Source organism: Hippopotamus amphibius, chromosome 1, assembly GCF_030028045.1.
Source record: "Hippopotamus amphibius kiboko isolate mHipAmp2 chromosome 1, mHipAmp2.hap2, whole genome shotgun sequence".
NCBI lineage: Eukaryota > Metazoa > Chordata > Mammalia > Artiodactyla > Hippopotamidae > Hippopotamus > Hippopotamus amphibius.
This window is the reverse complement of record NC_080186.1, coordinates 165,665,364-165,684,173: the sequence shown is the minus strand read 5'-3', so window position 1 is coordinate 165,684,173 and position 18,810 is coordinate 165,665,364. Positions and strand designations below refer to the sequence as shown.

General features: G+C 49.6%; 1 protein-coding gene across 16 annotated transcripts in view; it reads left to right on the top strand.

Annotated features, from left to right (window-relative positions):
* The window catches only part of LOC130853148 (uncharacterized), a 242,615-nt gene that overhangs the window by 40,783 nt on the left and 183,022 nt on the right, over nucleotides 1-18,810 (top strand). For 2 of the 16 annotated variants that reach the window (XM_057734499.1, XM_057734509.1), the window contains 2 exons: nucleotides 431-491; nucleotides 1,824-2,389. The exons of 13 other annotated variants lie outside the window; for them this stretch is intronic. In XM_057734499.1, coding sequence (XP_057590482.1) covers nucleotides 2,329-2,389 — 61 coding nt within the window. In that variant the 5' untranslated portion in view covers nucleotides 431-491; nucleotides 1,824-2,328. Of the gene's footprint in view, nucleotides 1-430; nucleotides 492-1,072; nucleotides 1,110-1,823; nucleotides 2,390-18,810 lie in introns of those variants that run through there. One more of the 16 variants, XM_057734519.1, reaches the window with a different exon arrangement.

The window sequence follows — 18,810 nt, the reverse complement described above, 5'->3', positions numbered from 1 at the left end:
CCACATTGGCCCACCCCCAACTCCATGAGTTCAGTACCCATCTGGGGGCTGTATATCCCAGAGCAGGGTTAGCAAATGAACACAAGGATGATAAGGATCCATGGGAGTCATGCCCTTGGGGGGCTCTCATTGGAGAGGAGGTGAGCCTTGGGTGCACCTGGGGAGCACTGCCACCCTGCTCTGAGGCTGAGAGGGACCTGAGGGCACAGTCTGCAATTCCAACAGCTTAACTGAAGCCCACATCCCAGCCACAGCCTTGTGCCATTTTTTTTTTTACATGTTATTGAGGTATAATTTTTTAAAGAACTTTTATTGAGATATAAGTGACATACAATAAACTGCATATATTTAAAGCGTACAATTTGATTTTTTTTTATTAGTAATGTATACATGGCAATCCCAATCTCCCACTTGTCCCATTTTGTGGCAGAGTGTTTTCACCGACATCATGAGCTGGCAGGGCCAACAGAATTGTCATCTACATTTCACAGGTGAGCAAATTGAGCCTCAAGTGGGCGAAATGACTTCCCCAAGATCACCGTCAGAGCTGGGCCTAGGACTGAGGATCCTGGTTCCAAATTTACAGTTTTTTCTGCTAAGAAAATGGGTGAGACAGGGCTGCTCACGGTGGGAAAGTATGCAGGATGTGAGCAGGCCACCTGCAGACCCAGGTTTGGCTTTCACTGTGCCATCCCTGAGGCTAGAGACCTCTTTCCTGGAGGTGCCTGATTTTCTCTGGATGCCTGAGAACAGACAGCCATGGGGTAGGACTTTCTGCGAGAAAGCAAGTCCTAGGCTTACCTGGATCTTGTCTCTAGGTTCACTCAGCTTTTGCAGCCCTGGGCAGTGTCCTGACATTCCTGTTTACTACCTGTGTGATCTGGGGCACGTTGCTACATCCCGCTGAACTTCACTTTCCTTATCTGTTACCTGGGACTTTACGTTGCAGGGGGAAGGTGAACACAGAGCATGGGAAGCGCCCGGCACTGGGTGGTGCAGAAAAGAGTGCAGCTCAGTCACTTCTTGTTCTCTGGAACCCTCCCTGTCTCTCCACGGGAAACTGGAGGCCCCAGAAAAAAGCTGCAGCCTGGGGGTCCCATGCCTGGAAGGTAGACAACAAGACTGAGGAATTCTTTCTGGCTACAAATTGCATGTCTGGTCTAGGTGCTTTAGTTTTCTCATCATAAAATCTGGTAGCACTGCCAGTAAGCTTGGAAGGGATCGGCAGGGCTCAAAAATCCAGCGGGTTCAGAGGTTGCTGCTGATGAGTTGGAGGCAAGAGGACCTCCAAGGGAAAACTATGTGTGGTGTCACCTTCACGAAAAATTAGTTTCTCAAGGACCTGGCTTGTACCAGATAATTTTCTTGAAAGTATTGGTCAAGCAGGGGCCATAGGGGGATTGCTTTTTTTTTTTTCTTTTTTCTTTTTTTTCCCCCAGAAGAGATTACAAATGCTGGATAATATAATACTCTTTGCCCAGGAAGCATCTATCTCCTTTACTATTGCCAACCTGCCTCCGAGGTAGAGAACCTGGCCGGCTTTGCCAGAGCAGGCCCCAGGGCCAGCCCCTGAGGCCAGAGTGGCCCAAGCCTGCCTCCTTGAACTCACAGCCAGCCTTGCAGGGAGAGGCAGGGATGTGGATCATTGCCTGTGCCCGGCTGGTGCTGAGCATAGCCTCCTAGAGCCCAGGCCTCCCTCCTTCCTCCTTCCTCCAGGGTCACTGGGTGTCGGAGGGCCCTTCCTGGCAGAAACCAGCAGTCTCTTTGGGCAGGACCTAGAGACAAGATCTGGACCGTTTGTGCTCCCCCTTCCCCCACCCCAGGTTACTGATGCTGCGGTGTCAAGTCAAGACCCATCTTGACAGGGAAGCGGAACCCGGCAGCCACGGAGAACGGCCCTCCTGCTCTGTCCCAGGGCCCAGCTAAGGAGCAGAGTGGGCAGATTCCGAGCTGATGGTGTTGGGGCCCTGGGCCCTTTAAGAAGCTGGTCTCCCTGCCTGGCCTGGAGATGGGAAGCCCGGGCAGCTCCTCAACTCTGCTGATGGTCACTGGGTGATAAGGGGTAAAGCCTGGCTCCTTTCGCCTTTGAACGGAGCGCTCAGTCTTTCTCCCGCCTGGGAGCCATTTTGAATTGCCAGTTCCTAGGGATTAGATGCATGTTTAGGCTGGATGAACTCATGAATGAAAATATTTTACTTCGTGGTTTCGGCAACAGAGACCTGCACGGTGGGCCCCCCTTTTCTTTCCCCCCCGCCTAGCACCACCCACCCTGGCCCACCCTAATAGCTGGGGCCGAGGCTTTTCCAGCAGCACCCGAGCTGCCCCGTGATGGTTTGGACAGGGCCACTGCACTGTGATGCAACCAGGCGACAGGCAGCCTTTGGGCCAGGTGAGCGCTTTCTTTACAATTTTTTTCTGATCCAAGACATCTGGCTGGCGGAGAGGCAGCCCCAGGCTCTTCCATTTATGAGCAAGGGCAGGGCAAGGAGAGAGGAACGGGCCCATGGGCTCCTTGAGCTTTGGGGGGTGTGGGTCATGTGGCGAGGGATGTGAGTCCTGTCATCTTGGAAGTGTTACGGTCATGGAAGAGGCAGGAGGATGCGCTCAGATCTCTGCCTGGACTCCTCTTCGTTGTGTGACCCTGAGAAAGTCATGCAATTGCCTCATGTCCCCAGGTGATGGATGAAGACGCCAGGGTCCCCGCATCTCCTTGCTGATCTGCTCTGAGGGATTTTAGTGTGTGAGGTGCCAACCATTGTGCCTGGCATGGAGTCCGCATTGCGTCACTGTCCACTTCCTGCCTATTGTTGGGCTTGGCTGGGCCAGCTGCCTGGGCCGACACCCACTCCATGTCTCCTGTGCCCTACTTTCAGAGAATGAGGAAGACCCAAAGGTGGTGCTTATAGGTCCTCACTGTGATGGATGAAGTCATCAGCTCCTAAGTGAATTAATGCCACAATTAATAGGTTGCTGCTGGGTTACACCCATGGCTGGTTCCACCATATATATCATCTTTATTGTCATGTGGCTCTGGGGGGAGCCTGAGGTCAGCAGCCACTGTCCAGAGGTCAGCTGTCTGTCACCCCCTCCTGCAAGGGGTTGCTGGGCACTTCCTGTAAGGGGCATAGGCTGGTGGCTATCTGTACTGGGGTGTAATGCTTTCTATTACTCAGTGAATAGATTCAATTGAGGATCAAAACAAACCTTGGGCTGGTGGCTGGTAACCTGGCTTGTCTGGGTGGGAGAGTGTAAGTGACTCATAGACCTCACTATATGCCTGGTGCCATCTCGTGTGTGTATGTGTGGTGGGGCAGGCGTAGGGCCAGGGATATTACTGGGCTTTTCCCATCTTAATTCCTGATCAGCAGCTCTGTCACTGAACAATTGATAGTGTTATTCTAGATACATACTATATGCTACATTTCAGAAAAACTAGAATGAATAGAGTTAACCACTGTTAACATTTTGGAGTCTTCTAATCTTTTTTTTTTCCCTCTATATGTTGCACTGGGTCTTAGCTGCGGCTTGCCAGCTCCTTAGTTGAGGCATGTGGGCTCCTTTGTTGTGGCATGCGAAGTCTTAGTTGAGGCATGTGGGATCTAGTTCCCTGACCAGGGACTGAGCCTGGGCGCCTTGCATTGATGGGCAGAGTCTTAACCCCTGCACTACCAGGGGAGTCCCATGCTAGCCTTTTACTTAGTACATTCTGCACCATCGTTTGTGAGGAGGGCCTGTGGTACAAATGTGCTCTAGTGTTCAAAACTGCTCTCTCATATGTGGTTATATAGGTTATTTCTGAGTGTCGGCTATCACCAGCCACACTGTGATGAAGATCCTTATGTAAACATCCCTCAGACACCTGTTCCCTTAAGATAAATGCTTGGAAGTTAAATTTCTAAAAAAGGTATCTGTGTTTTTCAGGCTTTTGATACCTTTTGCTAAATCACCTTCCAAAAAGTGTGTACTAATTTACTTTCCTACCAGTCGTGTTTGAGAGTGTTTGCTTCCCTTTATTCTCTCGGACACCAAGTATCAAATGTTTAAATCTCTCTTCTGCTCTACTAGAGAAAAAATGAATATCTAATTGTTTTAATTTGCTTTTTTGATTACCTGGGAGGCTAAATATGTTTTTGTATAATTACTGGCCACTTATATTGATTTTTGTCTGAACTCTCTGTCTGCATAATTTTCTCATTTCTCATTAAATGTTTTTTCCTAGTAGTGATTTGTAAGAGCTCTTTGTATTTTAAGGATGTTTCAAATGTGTTACCCAGTTTGCGATCTGAATGTGTAAGTATTTGCCGAACACTTGCACATTCACCTATTCAGTCAACTAGAACTGCTTAAAAAATTCTGGACTCTCCTGAGAGGTGTGGGTACTGGAGAACTAGGTCTGTAGGTCCCTTATCTCTAAGGAGCTTGTGAGCTAATCAAGTTTAGTCCTCACCAGGTGGGCTGGGACAGTGGTCCTTAGTACTGTGATCGGACGTTGGGAGAGGAAAGGTTGGTGTGGGCAGGCATAAGCGCATCCTGGAGGTGGCATTGGGAGTGGGGTTGGAAAGAGCGTAGGTTCGGCTGTGGGGTGGCGAGGACATTCTAGGTAAGAGCACAGCTGAAGCAGGAAGGTGGTGCTGGGCATAACCTAGTGACAGAATGAGGATTGTCAGCGACACAGACGCAGATCGACGCAGGGCTGCAGAGGGAACTCGCGCCCCATGGTGAGGCGGTGGGGACAGGACTCGCCCCTTCCCTCTGGGCCCACGTGGGACTAAGCCCAGTAGGAGGAAAACAGTCCTTTCCTCCTTTGGCATACGTTCCTTGGGCCTGGCTAGAAGATGGTAGAAGAACTTTCCTGCAGCGGAGGGGGCCCGTGTGAGGGACTTGTCCTGCATCAGAAGTCCCTTCAGGTCCCCGTGAGGCGTGAGGGTGCTGAACCCCTTTCACAGATGACGAACTGGGGTTTGAGAAAGCAAGGGGACCAAATGTCAGTCGGAGGAGGGCCTCAGAACCGCAGCCTGGGAGAGCCGGGGGCATCTCGGGGGAGAGGCGGTGGCTGCCTGCCTGGGGGGTGGGGGTGGGGGTGACCCGGGGGCAAAGGTGAGGCCTCTGGGAGAGGAGCTGGGTGACAACCGGGCACACAGCCAGGGGGCAGCTCTGCGACGTCAGGACAGGAGCAGGCCTGGAGCGTCCGCCCCCTCAGGGCTGGGGCCCCTCCCAGGGAGACGGGTCAGATGCCAGCGGGCAGGGGCTGTCCGGGGTGCGGTGCGCACGCCGTGCGCGGAGGCCCGTGCTGGGTCTTTAGTGAGCGCCTGCTGTGGTCAGCACTGTGCGAGGCCCGGGTGGGCGCTGGAGAAGCGGGAGGCGGCGGGGCTCGTGCCCCAGAGGCTGCCGGTCGTGTCCAGAGGCCAGGAGGTGGTGTCTGGGGGATGAGGGGCTGTGGGGTTGTTCCTTCAGCTGGCGTCTATCACGTGCAGACTGTGGACAGAAGCCCCGAGAGCTGTGGGAACAGGAAGGAGGCTGGCATTGGAGAAGGAGGTTGCGTTCAGGTTGAGGCCTGACAGGTTCGGCAGGGGAGGAAGGGGGAGAGCTTGTGAGCTCCTGGAGTGCGGACGAAGGTGGGGGGTGGGGCAGACGTCAGGTGGGGGCAGATGGGCAACCTCTGGCAGTGCTGGCAGGCTTCCTAGGCCTTTGGAAGATGCGTGGGGGCGGGGTGGGTCTGCATCAAGGAAGGAGGCTGTTGGCCCACCTGTGCTGCTGCTGCTGGTGTCTTGGCGCTACCCTGAACAGGCGGTGTGGCAGGTGGGCGCGAGGGGCGCCGCATGGCCCCCCTCCCTACTCTGAAATATCCCATCTGATCCGCTCTGTGATGAGTCTCTCAAAAGGCTGAAAAGAACATTTCTCTGAATTCAGAAGCTGTGCTCTGCACCGTCCCTCCCAGAAGGGACCGAGGGCTCTAGGTGAGAGGGAATCCGAGGTGCCCTTGATATACAGACTTCAGCTCGGGGAGGAGGCAGGCCCCTGCCCAGCTCTGCTCATCTCACTCACCCCAGCCTGCTTCCTGAAGGCCAGCTCCCGTCACGGCCCTCTCCGCTGCCTCTGGAAGGATGGCTTGACTTCTCTCCAGGGCACTCGGGCCCTTTGAAGAGGGCCCATGCTTAGGTTGCCAGCTGTGCACCCTGCATCACAGCCTGCATGTTCCCCACACGTATGGGTTCCATGGTCCTGCCTCCTCTCCAGTGGAAACCTGTGCTTTCTCCCTTCACACCTTTGCCTGTCTTGCTTCCTCTACCAGATCCCTATCTTAAGTCCTACTCATATTTCCAGGTGGACAAAGATCACCTCCTCCCAGAAGCCCACCTAGCTCTCCTAGCCCTCTTGGGCAGAGCACAGCGCTCCTTGCTCAGGGCACCACCCTTGGTCTTGGAGGTTATCGCCATTCCATTGTTACCCTTGTGTTTGAGCTGGTTCTGCCCGCACAGGACTCCTGGGCGAGGGGCTCCTCCAGCCAGCCTGTCCCTCCTCCACATGTCCCCAGAGGGCCCAGCCCCCTTGCTCCCAGGGTCGGGGGGTAGGGCGGCTCAGAGAGGATGGGTTCGTAAGGCAGCATTTCCTTAAGAGCCACAGGGGTTGCTCAGTAGGTGCCTCCCCACGCCCACTGCCTTGAGTAAAGTGATGGGGGGGGGGGGGGGCAGCGTGCCAGGGACTGGAGGTCAGGCTCAGAAAACAGCAGAGCTGCGGGGAGGCCTGGCTCGGGCTCTTAGCTGCTGTGTAACCTCCGGCAAGTTATTTAACCTTTCTGAACGCTGGTTTCCTCATCTGTGTAAAGGGCAATATGCCTCAGGGATATTGTGAGCCTTAAGGAGATAATGGGTGTGTAACCCTCACAGCCCCAGGGTCCCATGTGGCCAGGTCTCTGCACAATCCTGTACCCAGAAGTAATCAGAAAGCTGTCTTTTTATGGTCCTTTGAAGGAAAGTGGCACATGGGGAGTCCCCATCCTGTGCCCCAGTGGCATGCTTGAGCCTGTGTGCCCAGCTGCAGTCTCCTCCCTGACCAGTTTTCCTTTCCTCTGTGCTCCCCACACCCCAACTCTTTGTGATATAGATGGCCCCCTCTCCAACTAAGCCTTTCTCCAGTTTCGTCTTCCTCTGTCCTGCCTGCCGTCTCCCGATTCTGCATCCCAGGAGAGGCAGGAACAGCTGGCAGACACAGAAGTCTCTTAGAGTGGGTGTGGAGAGGAAGGGACACTTACGTGTGGATGGATGAGCTGTCTTAGATGCGCAGGCCCCTGGCCCATTGGAATGCTCAGTAGGTGTAAGGCTCACAGTTCGACCCAGTAAATGTTCATGGAGGACCTATTACATGCCCAGCACCAAGTTAGATTGTAGTCTCCAAAAAACTCTGCAAAGTAGGCAGTATTAGCGCCATGTGACAGATGAGAAAACTGAAGCTCAAAGCACCCACGTTGCCGAGGGTTGAATAACTTGTCACCCCCATGGATGGTTAAGTGTTAGCTGCGTGCCAGACTGTGTAGGGAGCTCTGCAGGGACAGGGAGCCCCTCAGAGTCCTACCCTTACTCCTGGGTCTGGCAGGGAGACCATTTGGATGAGGAGAGAACAGGCTAGAGGCAGGTGATGGGCAGATCCTAAATGTACAGGATTAAATATTTACATTAGACAAAGATGAGGGTTAAGTGCCTCAGAGGCAGGCAAGGGAGAGTGGAGGGGATTGCTGCTGGGCCGGTCTCAAAGAGCTCCTACGGGAGAGGGGACCATCTTTGAGCGCTCAGCAGAACCATGAGGGGCTGGGGCCAGAGCAGGAGTCGGGGGCTGCATCTCCTGCGAGATGTGTGAGAGTGTGCGGTGGCCCAGGAATGTGGGAGCCACATACTTTTGTGTAATTAGGTTGGCTCCTCTGCAGCGGCTGCAATTAGCTGCAGGCAGGAGACAGGACTTCCTGCAGCCAAGGTCACTTCTGCACCTGGGGCGGCTTACCTGGGCTCCTGCTGTCTGGGCTGGGGCCCTGTGGAGTTTCCGGCAGGGGCAGCCGAGAGGCAGGTGGGGCTGTTGGGACTCCAGGGTCACAGCTCCCACCTCACAGCAGGAGGAGAGACTTGTCCTGGCCCTCCTCCTGCCACTCAGCCCTACTTATATCTTCTCTAAGGCTCAGCTGAAGAGGGGCCCGTTGCTCCCTTTCTTCACCTTTTAGGGGGCTGTGTCTGAGCTTTTTTCACTGTTGTTGCCTGTGAGTAGCACTGTCAGTATCCTGGAGGTAATCAGCACCCATGACCGGTCAGGGAATGCCTTGTATGCCTCCTTCCATGGGGAGCTCGGTGGCAGGAATATTCTGAGACATTGGCTTTTCCTTTTGAGGGCCCCAACCTATCCTCTGTAGTGAAAAATGTAAAAAATGAGGTGATTAATGCTGCCACTTTGGTTTTTTTTTTTTAAGAGGCCAGGGAGTATTACTTTATTCATCTAGTTTTGTCTGCAGCAGTAATAGTCACTGTCTTTACCAGCCCTGCCTGTGTGTCTCCTAGAACTGTGAGATAGTAGATGTGAAAACTGAGAAGCAGGATAGTAATTATTCCCTTTCCTTTGCAGATGGGAAAAACCAGAGATTGTAGAAGTTGGAGAAGTGAATTGTTTGTTCAGGGTCACATGGGGAGGCTGACAGTGGCCCAGGGGTACCATCCTCAGGCTTTCACATCTTAGCGGGGTTGGTGCTGTGGCCAAGGTCGGGCACTCAGGCTGGCGTCTGGGCTCTTCCACCATGCCATGCTGGGCTGGCGAGGGCGAGCTGCCTGGTCTGTCACACAAGGTTGAGGACATCAGTATGGCGCCCGATGCATGTGAGCAGAGAGGAAGCGCTGCCCTGCAGTGGCCCAGGGCTTGGTGGTGGCAGGCTTGGGGCACAGCTTGGGGACAGGCTCTCAGGGCACTCTCTCAAGGCTAGGCTGAGTCTCTGGTTCCTCCGTTCACCACTGTGTACCCCACAGCTGGAAAATGGTCTTAAAATCCTTGGAGCATGGCTTTTCCAGCCGTCCCCTTGAGGAGAGCAGGACAGTGAGTGAGCTGACCACTGGCTACATGGCACAAGTTCCCTCGGGCAGGGGGCCTGAAGCCATCGACATTCACAGGGCACAAGAGGGTCAGACGAGGTATTGCGTGATAAATGTGAAATCGTTAATATATGCCTGCCTCCCAGTAAGTGTTCAGTTGGCGTTAGCAGCCATCATTACAATTTTAAACAGGATTATTAAAGATGAAGGCAAGGTCCTATGAGGTAACGGGCCTGCCCTGGTCTGGGAAGGCAGTGCTGGGTGAATAGTAGCTGACGTCAGCTGTTGGCCCTGTATCTCCTTAAATCTTGCCTTCCGTGATAGGCCCAGGCACCTTCAGTAGGAAGGCAACTCCAGTTGTTCTCATTATTTCTCGGTGGTTGTGTTCTAGAAAGTCACTGCAACACTGAAATAGCAAACACGGAACCACTGCTTCTAAGAGAAATACGGGGTTTGGTTCCTGCGGACCTTGGTCCCAACATACTCATCAACTGATCAGTACCTAACCTTGTCTCCTGTGGGTTTCTGTTTAAAGACCTCTTCTGTAATATATGTATATTTAATTGATTAACACTACACCCACACTCAGTAGCACACTCACACCTGAACAAAGCTCATCTAGCACAGGGATGGTCTCTAAGGCGCACCACTGTATTCTTGCACTTAGGAGTACCTGGGGGCACTTTTACACTACACTTGGGGGCCATTCTCAACAGCAAAATCATCCATGAAAAGCACAAAAATATGGCAGACATGGCACTATGTAGAGGGTGGAAAGGATGCTTATTTGCAGTGTAAGAGCTGAAAGAAGAAGGCAGGGCCTTGCTGCATGTCCCTTCCCCTGGGACCCTGCTCATCAGGGAACACAGAATTTTCACTACTCTCCATGTACCCACATCTGCCCATGCCAATCCCACAGGTGTCGATTTTGGGGGTTACTAATCGGGTTTAGCAAGTCAGTGAATGGCATATGCGGAGTCTGCAAACAGTGAGCACCAGCTGTGTAGGGTAGAGAACCCAGACTCCTAGCCCAGCCCAGCTGACGGCTGCTGCTCAAGACTGGGAGGTGGCAGCAGAGCTCTAGAGCCACAGGCGACATGGAGAGAGGGAGATCCTCAGGTGACCCCAGGGCCAGCTGTCGGCCGGGCCCTGAGCACAAGGAGGCCGCGGGGCTCTGAGGCTGGGCCGGGGCTGAGCCGGAGGGCTTCGTCCTGCTTGGCCTGATGGGTTCTCCATGCACAGCACTTCAGCTGTTTACGGCAGTGGATGGGAGGGATGTGTTCATTTGTACTCTTTGGCCATATTTAGAACGTATAAATGAGAAGAAACTAATCTTTGCAGGATTTTCACTTTGTACCCCCTTCTGCATCCTTCATCTATTCGTTCCACACAGCATTGGCAGAGACTGAAAACATCGTTGGAGGTGGTTGTATGTTAGGAGCCCAAGCATCTGTGCAGATGGGAGGAAGGAAGGGGTGATTATGGGTTCCCCAGTAGAGATTCCCCCCAGGCTTGGCTCAAGGCGGGGTGGGGTGGGGAGGAGGGCTGGGAAGAAGCAGGACAGCGCCCCCCTCCCCAACTCCCTGGTCTCCTAGACTTACCTGCACCCCGTCCGTCCTCTAGAGGCTGAGATGGAGACTGTGGAGGGTCCCTGGGCTCCTGTCACCTTAAGTTCCAGGTGGTAAGTGAGGCCTAAGGGGGCAGTTCTTCACCGAACACCACAAAGCAGAGATAAGGCTGGAGCCCAGGCCTCTAGACTCTCAAACCAGTGCTCTCTCCACATCAGCACAGTACCAGTGCTTTCCTTCTCACTGAGACACTCTGCTTGTGGAAGAAGGACATGTTTTCTTCTTTTATTAAGGACTGCCTTCAGTTTTTGGGAAAGGTTAGGAAGTTGGGCTTTGGAGTCACTACCCACGGTAGACTCTTGGCTTAGTCACTTATTGGCTGTGTGACCTGGAGCAAGTAACTTAACCTCTCTGTGCCTCAATTTGCTCTTTTTAAAATGGGGATGACAATAATCGTACCTATTCCTTAAGGGTGCACTGAAGATTTAATCAGTTAATATTTATAAAATGTTTACAACAGCAGCTGGCACAAAGTAAGAGCTCTGTGTTTGTTAAATAATCAAAATTTATACAATAGCTGTGTGATCTTGGGCAAATTGCCCTTCCTGTGCCACATATTCTTTTGTCATTTAAAAAATAGGGGGAGATAATAATACCTACCACAGAGGGCTGTTATGATCACTTGGTGTGATGAACAGTGAGTTTATGATGCTGAGTGCAGAGTAAGCTTTTAAAAACTCTGACTAGTTTTTATTATTGGTGTTCTTATGCCTTGGTAGCCTTCTCCCCACTCACCCAGCAGTCTCTTGACCTGAATTCAGAGGAAGGGAAAGGAGGAAAGCAAACACAAAAGATGGGCTGGGGGAAGGGAGATGACAGGCTGCTGAGGTCTGCATGCAGATGAGGCCAGAGGTGACTTTGGGCTTCCCCTGGCAAAGACCCTGTGACTAACTGGGTGGAAGGTCCCCGGAAATGACTGGGGAGCTGTTCTCTGAGCCACAGCCTGCAGGGGCCTGCCTGCCCCGCCCTCAGGGACTCTGAGGACCTGCACTGGTCGGCAGCGGTCCCTTCACCGAGCCTCCTGCCCATAGGTTGTCTCTCAGGGGCGGCCCCTCCACCTGCCCGGGCGTCTGGGCACATGTGCAGCCAAGGGCATTGCCGGCAGTGGGAGTGCCGTTCAGGGGAGGCGGGTGCTTGCAGAACACTCCCTCCTGAGGTTCCTCTGGAAGGCTCGGGATACACTTCACAGGAAGCCTCAGCACAATTTTCTAATCAAGTTGAAGTCCGTGGCCCATAGTTAGAAACAATAAGTGAAACGCAATTTGAGCCGGTACTTTGCTTTAGTCTCTGTTTCTGGAAGTGGGTGTGAGTGAGAAGCTGGTCTTTCTGAGGGAAGAACTTGACCCCCGACCCTGACCATTTAGCCCCCAGCCCCACCATCAGCTTGCAGGGGCGGGACCCTAGGACTTTATTTTAGGTAATCATTCCCAATCCAGATTTTGATCTGTCAGGTCAAAGTCCACACTTCTCTGTAAATCAGTGCACACTATTTAGCAGACTCTTTGTGTTTCCTCCTTCCAGCTCCTTCTAGAGTTTGGTCTCAGAGATCATTGTTTAATCAATATTAAACCATTCGCATAGTTTAAGTGTTTACTCATGTTCTTTGAATCAGAGTTTGCAGTAAGAACAAGTGATGCCCCCCTAATCTGCCTTCACTGCACTCCCCAATACCCTAATTATGTAATTTAGAAAAGAACACTTCCTGACAGCAGTTTCTCAGCGCGCGGCAACAAATGCCGACTGGGGACAGGACCAAACAACCTGGTAATAGCTAGCACATGGAGACCGTTGCCTCGGTCCAGCCAGCCTTGGCTTGGGGCGGACGCCCGTCCGTTTGGGTTAAGGCTTTCAAATGATGGCGTATTAGTGCCAGTAGAAGCAATTCCACATGAAAAGAGCTGTAGCTAATAGCCCATCTCCAGTCTCTCTTAGTTTGTGGAATAGGCCCTCAATGCAAATTGTTCCTGACTCAGACAGTCAGGAACAGACATCTCACCCAGCCTATGAGGCTGACACAGCCAGAGATGTGTCCAAGAGGCCAAAGTTCAGACCAAGCTGCTCTTCATGAACTTGCCCGTCCCCCGCATCTGTGGTCCAGGGGCTGGGCCTCTGAATGTGCCTCATTGCTTTTGAGGGGAGCTGAGAGACTAGCCTACTCACTCAAGCTAAGTAGGTGCTTGAGGGGTTGTGGGTGTCAGGTTGGGTGGCTGGCAGGACCCGTGGTTTCAGGTACACCTACACTTCAGCATCATCAAGTCAGCGTGACGATTTTGGGCAGGAGGGGCCCTTAGTGCCCTTCTCCTCCCCAGTCTGCCAGCGTCCACAACTAAGCATCTCAAGTCCTCTGCCCCTTGTGAGCAGAACCCGGCTTACCCTTCTCTGGCCACGTGATACCTAAATGCTCACTGATTCAGCTGCTTCCTTAACAGGAATGGAAAACTACCCCTTCTGCTTCCCCGTCCCCCATGGAGACCTTGGTCGGACAAATATTCCGTTGCTATAGAAACCCAGCGGACACCTTTGGGGGCTCACCTGTCTCAGCATTTGAGGCATTGGTGTGCGGCCACTCCTTGGGTGGAATCCAGCAGCTGTGGGCCTGCGTTGTTATGTAGTCTTCCAGCCACTTGGGGCCGAGCTCTTGACGGTCCCAGAGGAGGGGTAGGGGATGAGTGAAGAGCGAACTGAGCTGCGGAAATTTTAATTTGGCTGCGAGTCCCAAACCAATGCGTTAGCCTTTCTAGAAGCGCTGGTTGCTATGGTGATAGAAGCGGTGCCAATTGCAAGGGTTGTTTTTGTGGTTAGGGTGCCTGTCTTAGACAAAGAGAGTGAGGCCAAGCCCACAGCCTCAGTCCTCCCACCCTTCCAGGGTTGGGTATTGTCAAGCCCTGGCCTCGGGAGGAGGGGGTGACAGGCTCCCACAGTGGCCATTTTGCCCTTACGTTATTCTGGGGGTCCAGTGGCTTCTGCCAGAAAGGAGCCATTACCTAGCCCTCCAAGAGAGAACCCGTAGGTGGGCTCACCAATGGAGAAGGGGCTACTCAGTTATGGCAGAAATCAGAGTTCTACAATTTCTTTCCTGGGGCAAACTCACCATAGAGTGTTCTTTATGGAATCTTCTGCCACCCAGAGCCTGGCCATGGGCCTGTGCATAGGGGTCTGCTTCTTCAGGCCGCATTTTGTCTTGGGCCTCAAATATTAGCTCCCCTGAAAAATTTCCTAAGTGACGGAATGGAGGCCTTTTCTGTAGCCGGGGTGCTTGTGTAGCTCGTTAATTCTCAAAGTGTTTTACAAATATTTATCCACCTTAGGTCATTTGCAAACCTAACCCCTGTCATCCCACCTCAAGGTTGTCCCCTCCAGCCTGGTTGCCCAAAATGAAGTCAGAAGCCTTGGACTGGGAATTCCACGTTGGCGGATTTTGAAAAGCTGGCCTGAACAGTTTGTTTATTTCTCTCGTCTGCCCTTCTTAGAGTCCCAGAATGTGTCAGGACTTCCCAGGCCAGACATGCAAAGCCCTTTGCCCTCCCTGCCAGAGGTGAGAGTATTTTATTTATGAATCCATCTTAAATCACTTTTTAAAATCACTTTTAATCAAATTAATAGTCTTTCTCTGAGATTATGTCAAAGCATCAAAAATAAAGAGGGCTTTGGCTAGGAGTGAGGTATTTTAGGACAGGTAACCAATTCCCTTCGACTTGCTTTCCCTGCTGGCACGGACAAGGAGAGAGAGCCTATTTCGTTTTGCTGTCGGAGAGCCCTGAAGTCTGTCTATTTCCTTGTAAAGAGGAAGGCCCCTGGGATCCGGAGGCCTGGGTCCTTCCCAGGGGCAGATGCAGGCTGAATGTCAGTGATATTTCCCCCAAGACCCACCCAGATGATTCCTGGGTCCCTGCCCCTCCCCGTCATCCCAGCAACCCACTGCCTTGAGTTTCTTCAGGGTTGCTGGCCTCAAAGGGACCAAACCTGAATTTGCCTCAGCCCCTGGTCTCAGAAGTTGTGACTAATGAAGGCTGACCCCTGGTGAATTTTCAGAAGCCACAACTTGCCTGCACCAAGCCTGTTCTGCCGATAAGATAGGCTTTTGTGTTGAGTGGGCAGGGGGAGTAGCAGCTTCAATACGGTTCATATCAAGGTGTTACTAATCCTTGGCTGGCTAATGTTTGCCAAATAAATAGCCTCATTAGGAAGGGCTATAAAAGTCCGATAAGATTCTTCTAATTATCCCCCAAAGCACAAATACTTGGGGTTTCAGTTTAGCATAACAGGAGACATCGAGAAAAGAGGAGAGAATGTGTGAGGGTGAATATTTTTTAACAATGGCTTTCCCTCCTCCCCAGCCCTAACACTAGCACATCTAGCATTTCATATTTTGCTTCTGCAAAAGCAACAAATTGCTGAACAGAAGAAAAAAAAAGACAATGACATGTTTTAGGTTACTATTTCACCTTTGCAAATCAATATACAAGCCATTAAAACTACATTTTTCCATGAATGATAAGTGTAATTACCTCTCTTGCCATAAAAACTTGTCCTTATTAAATGTAAATATTTAAAAATGATTGAAATATATTCGAAGGGCACTTTATAGCTTGATTTTATATGCTGACATCTGGGTTGCCTTTCCTAAAACACTCTATTTCTTGGAGAGTTATTAAATTAGTATTTTGAAAGGACTAACACTAGACTTGTTCCTTGTTTCAATTTTAATTTCGTACATATTTAGATTTACTGGGAACTCAGAGAGGGCTTACATTTAGCTAATACATCGTTATGTTTGTGGGGCTTGTACATGTAGAAGTCGTGATATTATTTGCAGAGGGAATCTTTAAACAGTGGGAAACTCCATCTCCACCCTGCAAAGTATATGAGTAAAGGAATCGAGATTCCAAGATTCCTGGCTATAAATGTATAATTTTCCAATTCTTTTGAACAGGAAGATTGTTTTAAATATTTACTTTACTTTTAATTGTGCATCATTTCAGATAGCAAATTACCCAATCCATTTTTTTTGTAGATCTGTCGGAGGTTATTTAGTTGAACTTCAAGAAAGATATGTAGTGTGATCCTTCTTTTTCTTTCTTTTTTTTTTTTAGCTCCACTCTTTGAAAGAGATTTTCATTTTCTTTCAAAATTCTCATTTTTAGTTGTCTCATTCTGCCTCTGTTTTTGGAAAGGTGAGATTATTCAGTTCTGTGCTTGACGGAGTTTCAGAGAACGATAGAAAATCTAATATTTGAAAACACAAGCTTCACTAACATACTTAATTCCAGATGGCAAAAAGACCTTGCCCCCAAATGTGAAAGAATTCAATATTTGGGGGCTCAAATATTTTTTCATGATAAACAAATATTTCTGGGATGGATGTATTCCTGAGCTCCGCATAGGAAAGCAACCATCCATGCAAGCCGCGCTGGGCTGCCCTTCAAACCCTCTTTACTCTGCTCCTTTCACTATGTTAAATCCTTGAGATGTGTAAAGATGTTATGATAGGCAGTGGGTCAAGTAATCTGCACATGTAGCTTTTTATAAATTTTTCTTTGCAAAGGAAAATTTTTCTTCAAATAAATCCCTCCAAATAAGTGGTTTGTAAAAACAAAAGTCTATTTGTTTTGAAATGGCACACAAGAAACCGTGTTATAACAATATCTCTTTCTGAGTTCTGCCTGAGAAAAGAAATTTACCTATAGTCAGCGATTTCCCTCATGATAAGCCTTTAAAAAATAAAGTTGTCTCTTGGGAGAAAATAAACATTAGTGAAGTGTAGGTATTTGTAACGAGGTGGCCTTTATTCACTTGTCCAATGGAACTGTTGGACCTTTGTTTTTCTATCCCCCCCACTCTTTTTTCTTTCTTTATAGTTCTGTTCATGCAAATTCCTGAACCTTAAGCATTTTAGAAATTTGTTGCTCTTAATTACATAGATGCTTCTTGAATGAGCAAACGTGCTATTTTCTCCCCACGCAGAGTAGAAATTTTAGATACGTTTTGAAAAAAAATTTTTTTTTTTCTGAAGCGTTTGGCAAATGTCTGGGGTTTGGGGATGTTTCCACGGTGCCCCTGAAGGTGAGCAAACGAATGGGGAACATGCAGCGTTCACCAGGCAGTAATTTGGGAATTTTTCAGGAGGCATTATTTTCTTACGTTAATGCCTTTGTAGATTCCATCGACGTTCAGACATCAAAGAGCGTGCAATTAATAATGGGCATCTGGAGGGCCGATCACATGCTTCCGATGTTAAAGTGGTGAACGACAGGAAAATCAGCCATGGTCAGGTATTAGCTGTAATCATTTCTAAACAACAGCAACGAAGCCTTCTCTTTTGTGCCTCTGCTCTCAGAAACGCAAAGGTTCAAATACCAAAGGTTCCCACAGACGCTTTCCTTTTGGTGGATGAGTACATAATAAATAATTTGTAGACCTACATCGTCAGTGTTGAATCAAATCACCTTAATTTCTTCAGTAAATGCAAACCCAATTTTGTGTGAACTTTTCCCCTTGAAGCCCAACATGCACGCGGGGCGAAAGACAGCTGGTTGTATTATTTGAGTCTTTAGTTAATCCTCACAGATTTGCCCCTTTATTTGTTTGCATTTTCCAAAATATACGAATATTTTTCTAGCACTAGGATAATAGTCACTCTCTGCCTGCTGCCACCGAAAGCGTCCTTACTAGTTATTTCTTTGATGGTAGCCTGTTTATCTTTTCCAAATTGATCTATGTTACCCAACCCCAAGTCATATAAGATAGGCAGGTAAGACTGTATTTAAGCTCAACAAAAATGTTCCAGAGAAATATGGCACTTTGGGCTCTAAATGCTCCAGCAGGTATGAAAACCTGCAACTCTTTAACAATAATTCTCATTTGAGTAGGTCACAGATAATAAAGGAACGCTTGTTTCTGGGAAATTAAAAAAATGACATGGGGGGAAAATATTTATTTGCTCTCTACATTGGTCAAATGACTGGTGGATATTAAAAACTTGTAAACAGACAGATGCAACCAATTCTCTTTCATTAACAAATTGCAATTTCACAATAAAGTAAATGCATTAAAAAATGTCAACTTCCGAGACGCTGAAATTGTCAGAGCTTGAGCATGCTTTAATTGTTTTTAAAAAAAAAAAGATATTCTAATCAGTTTAGGGAAAAACGTTTTCTTATAAATCTTTAAAGAACCAACTTAAATGTCAAAGTCTCCTTTGGCCGGTCAGGTAGCAAAAGCGCCGATCAACTTTGTGTACATTTCTGTACGTTTGCCCCTGGACTAAATCTACCCAGTCGCCAGCTTTGTTTTCCTTCTAAGTACAAGCCGTATCAGCAGCACATTTTAAAGTTAATTTGAAGCAGGGGCTACATTGCCATCAGCAAATTTGTTATAAGCTTATTATTTAATAGTGATTCCTGGGTAAGGCCATCATCCCCTTCCTAAATCCAAATATAAAAGCTGAAATCGTATTTGTTAAAACTGTCATTTTGAATTTGTGGCCCAGATTGTTTTCCTGAGCGTGCTGGGCCAGAGACTTGTATGCTCCCAGCTGCAGGCACCCCCAGCCCAGCAAAGCTGCTGAGGCCGGTCGGTGGCTGAGTCGCTCCCAGCCGCCCAAACCGCCTGCTTCCCCCAAACAGAGCTCCAGCCCAGCCCGCTCACGGCTTTTCCACATTGTAAAATCATTTGATTTATTTGTTTGGTTTGGTTTGGTTTTTAGAAGCACTGCAGAAATTATTTCCTACTGGCAGAGAGGGCACTTTGTGTTACACTACATTAGTTTCACATCATTAGTTTAGGGTTCCCAAACTTAAAATTGTAAAGTATATGGGAGGCTTCTAGAGACCTCAGTTCTGACCAGAGCAGAACCAATTAAACCTGATGGATTCCTTTCACTGTCTGTAACGTGTGAGGCCATACAGAACAAAGTGCTGTGGCACTGCTGAAGGGGTTCCCTCTGTTAGCTTTGGAATTTGGTGGTAGGAAATGTTACAGTTATTTATAAAGAGGCAGAATTCCTCTGTTACCGTTCCGTTCTCAAAAAACTTAATTTTCTCGTCCCTGCTTATAGCCAGAAGCCCAGTAGGGGTGCCGATGACAGCCGCGACCCCATCTCTCTGGGCTCTCTCTCTCAT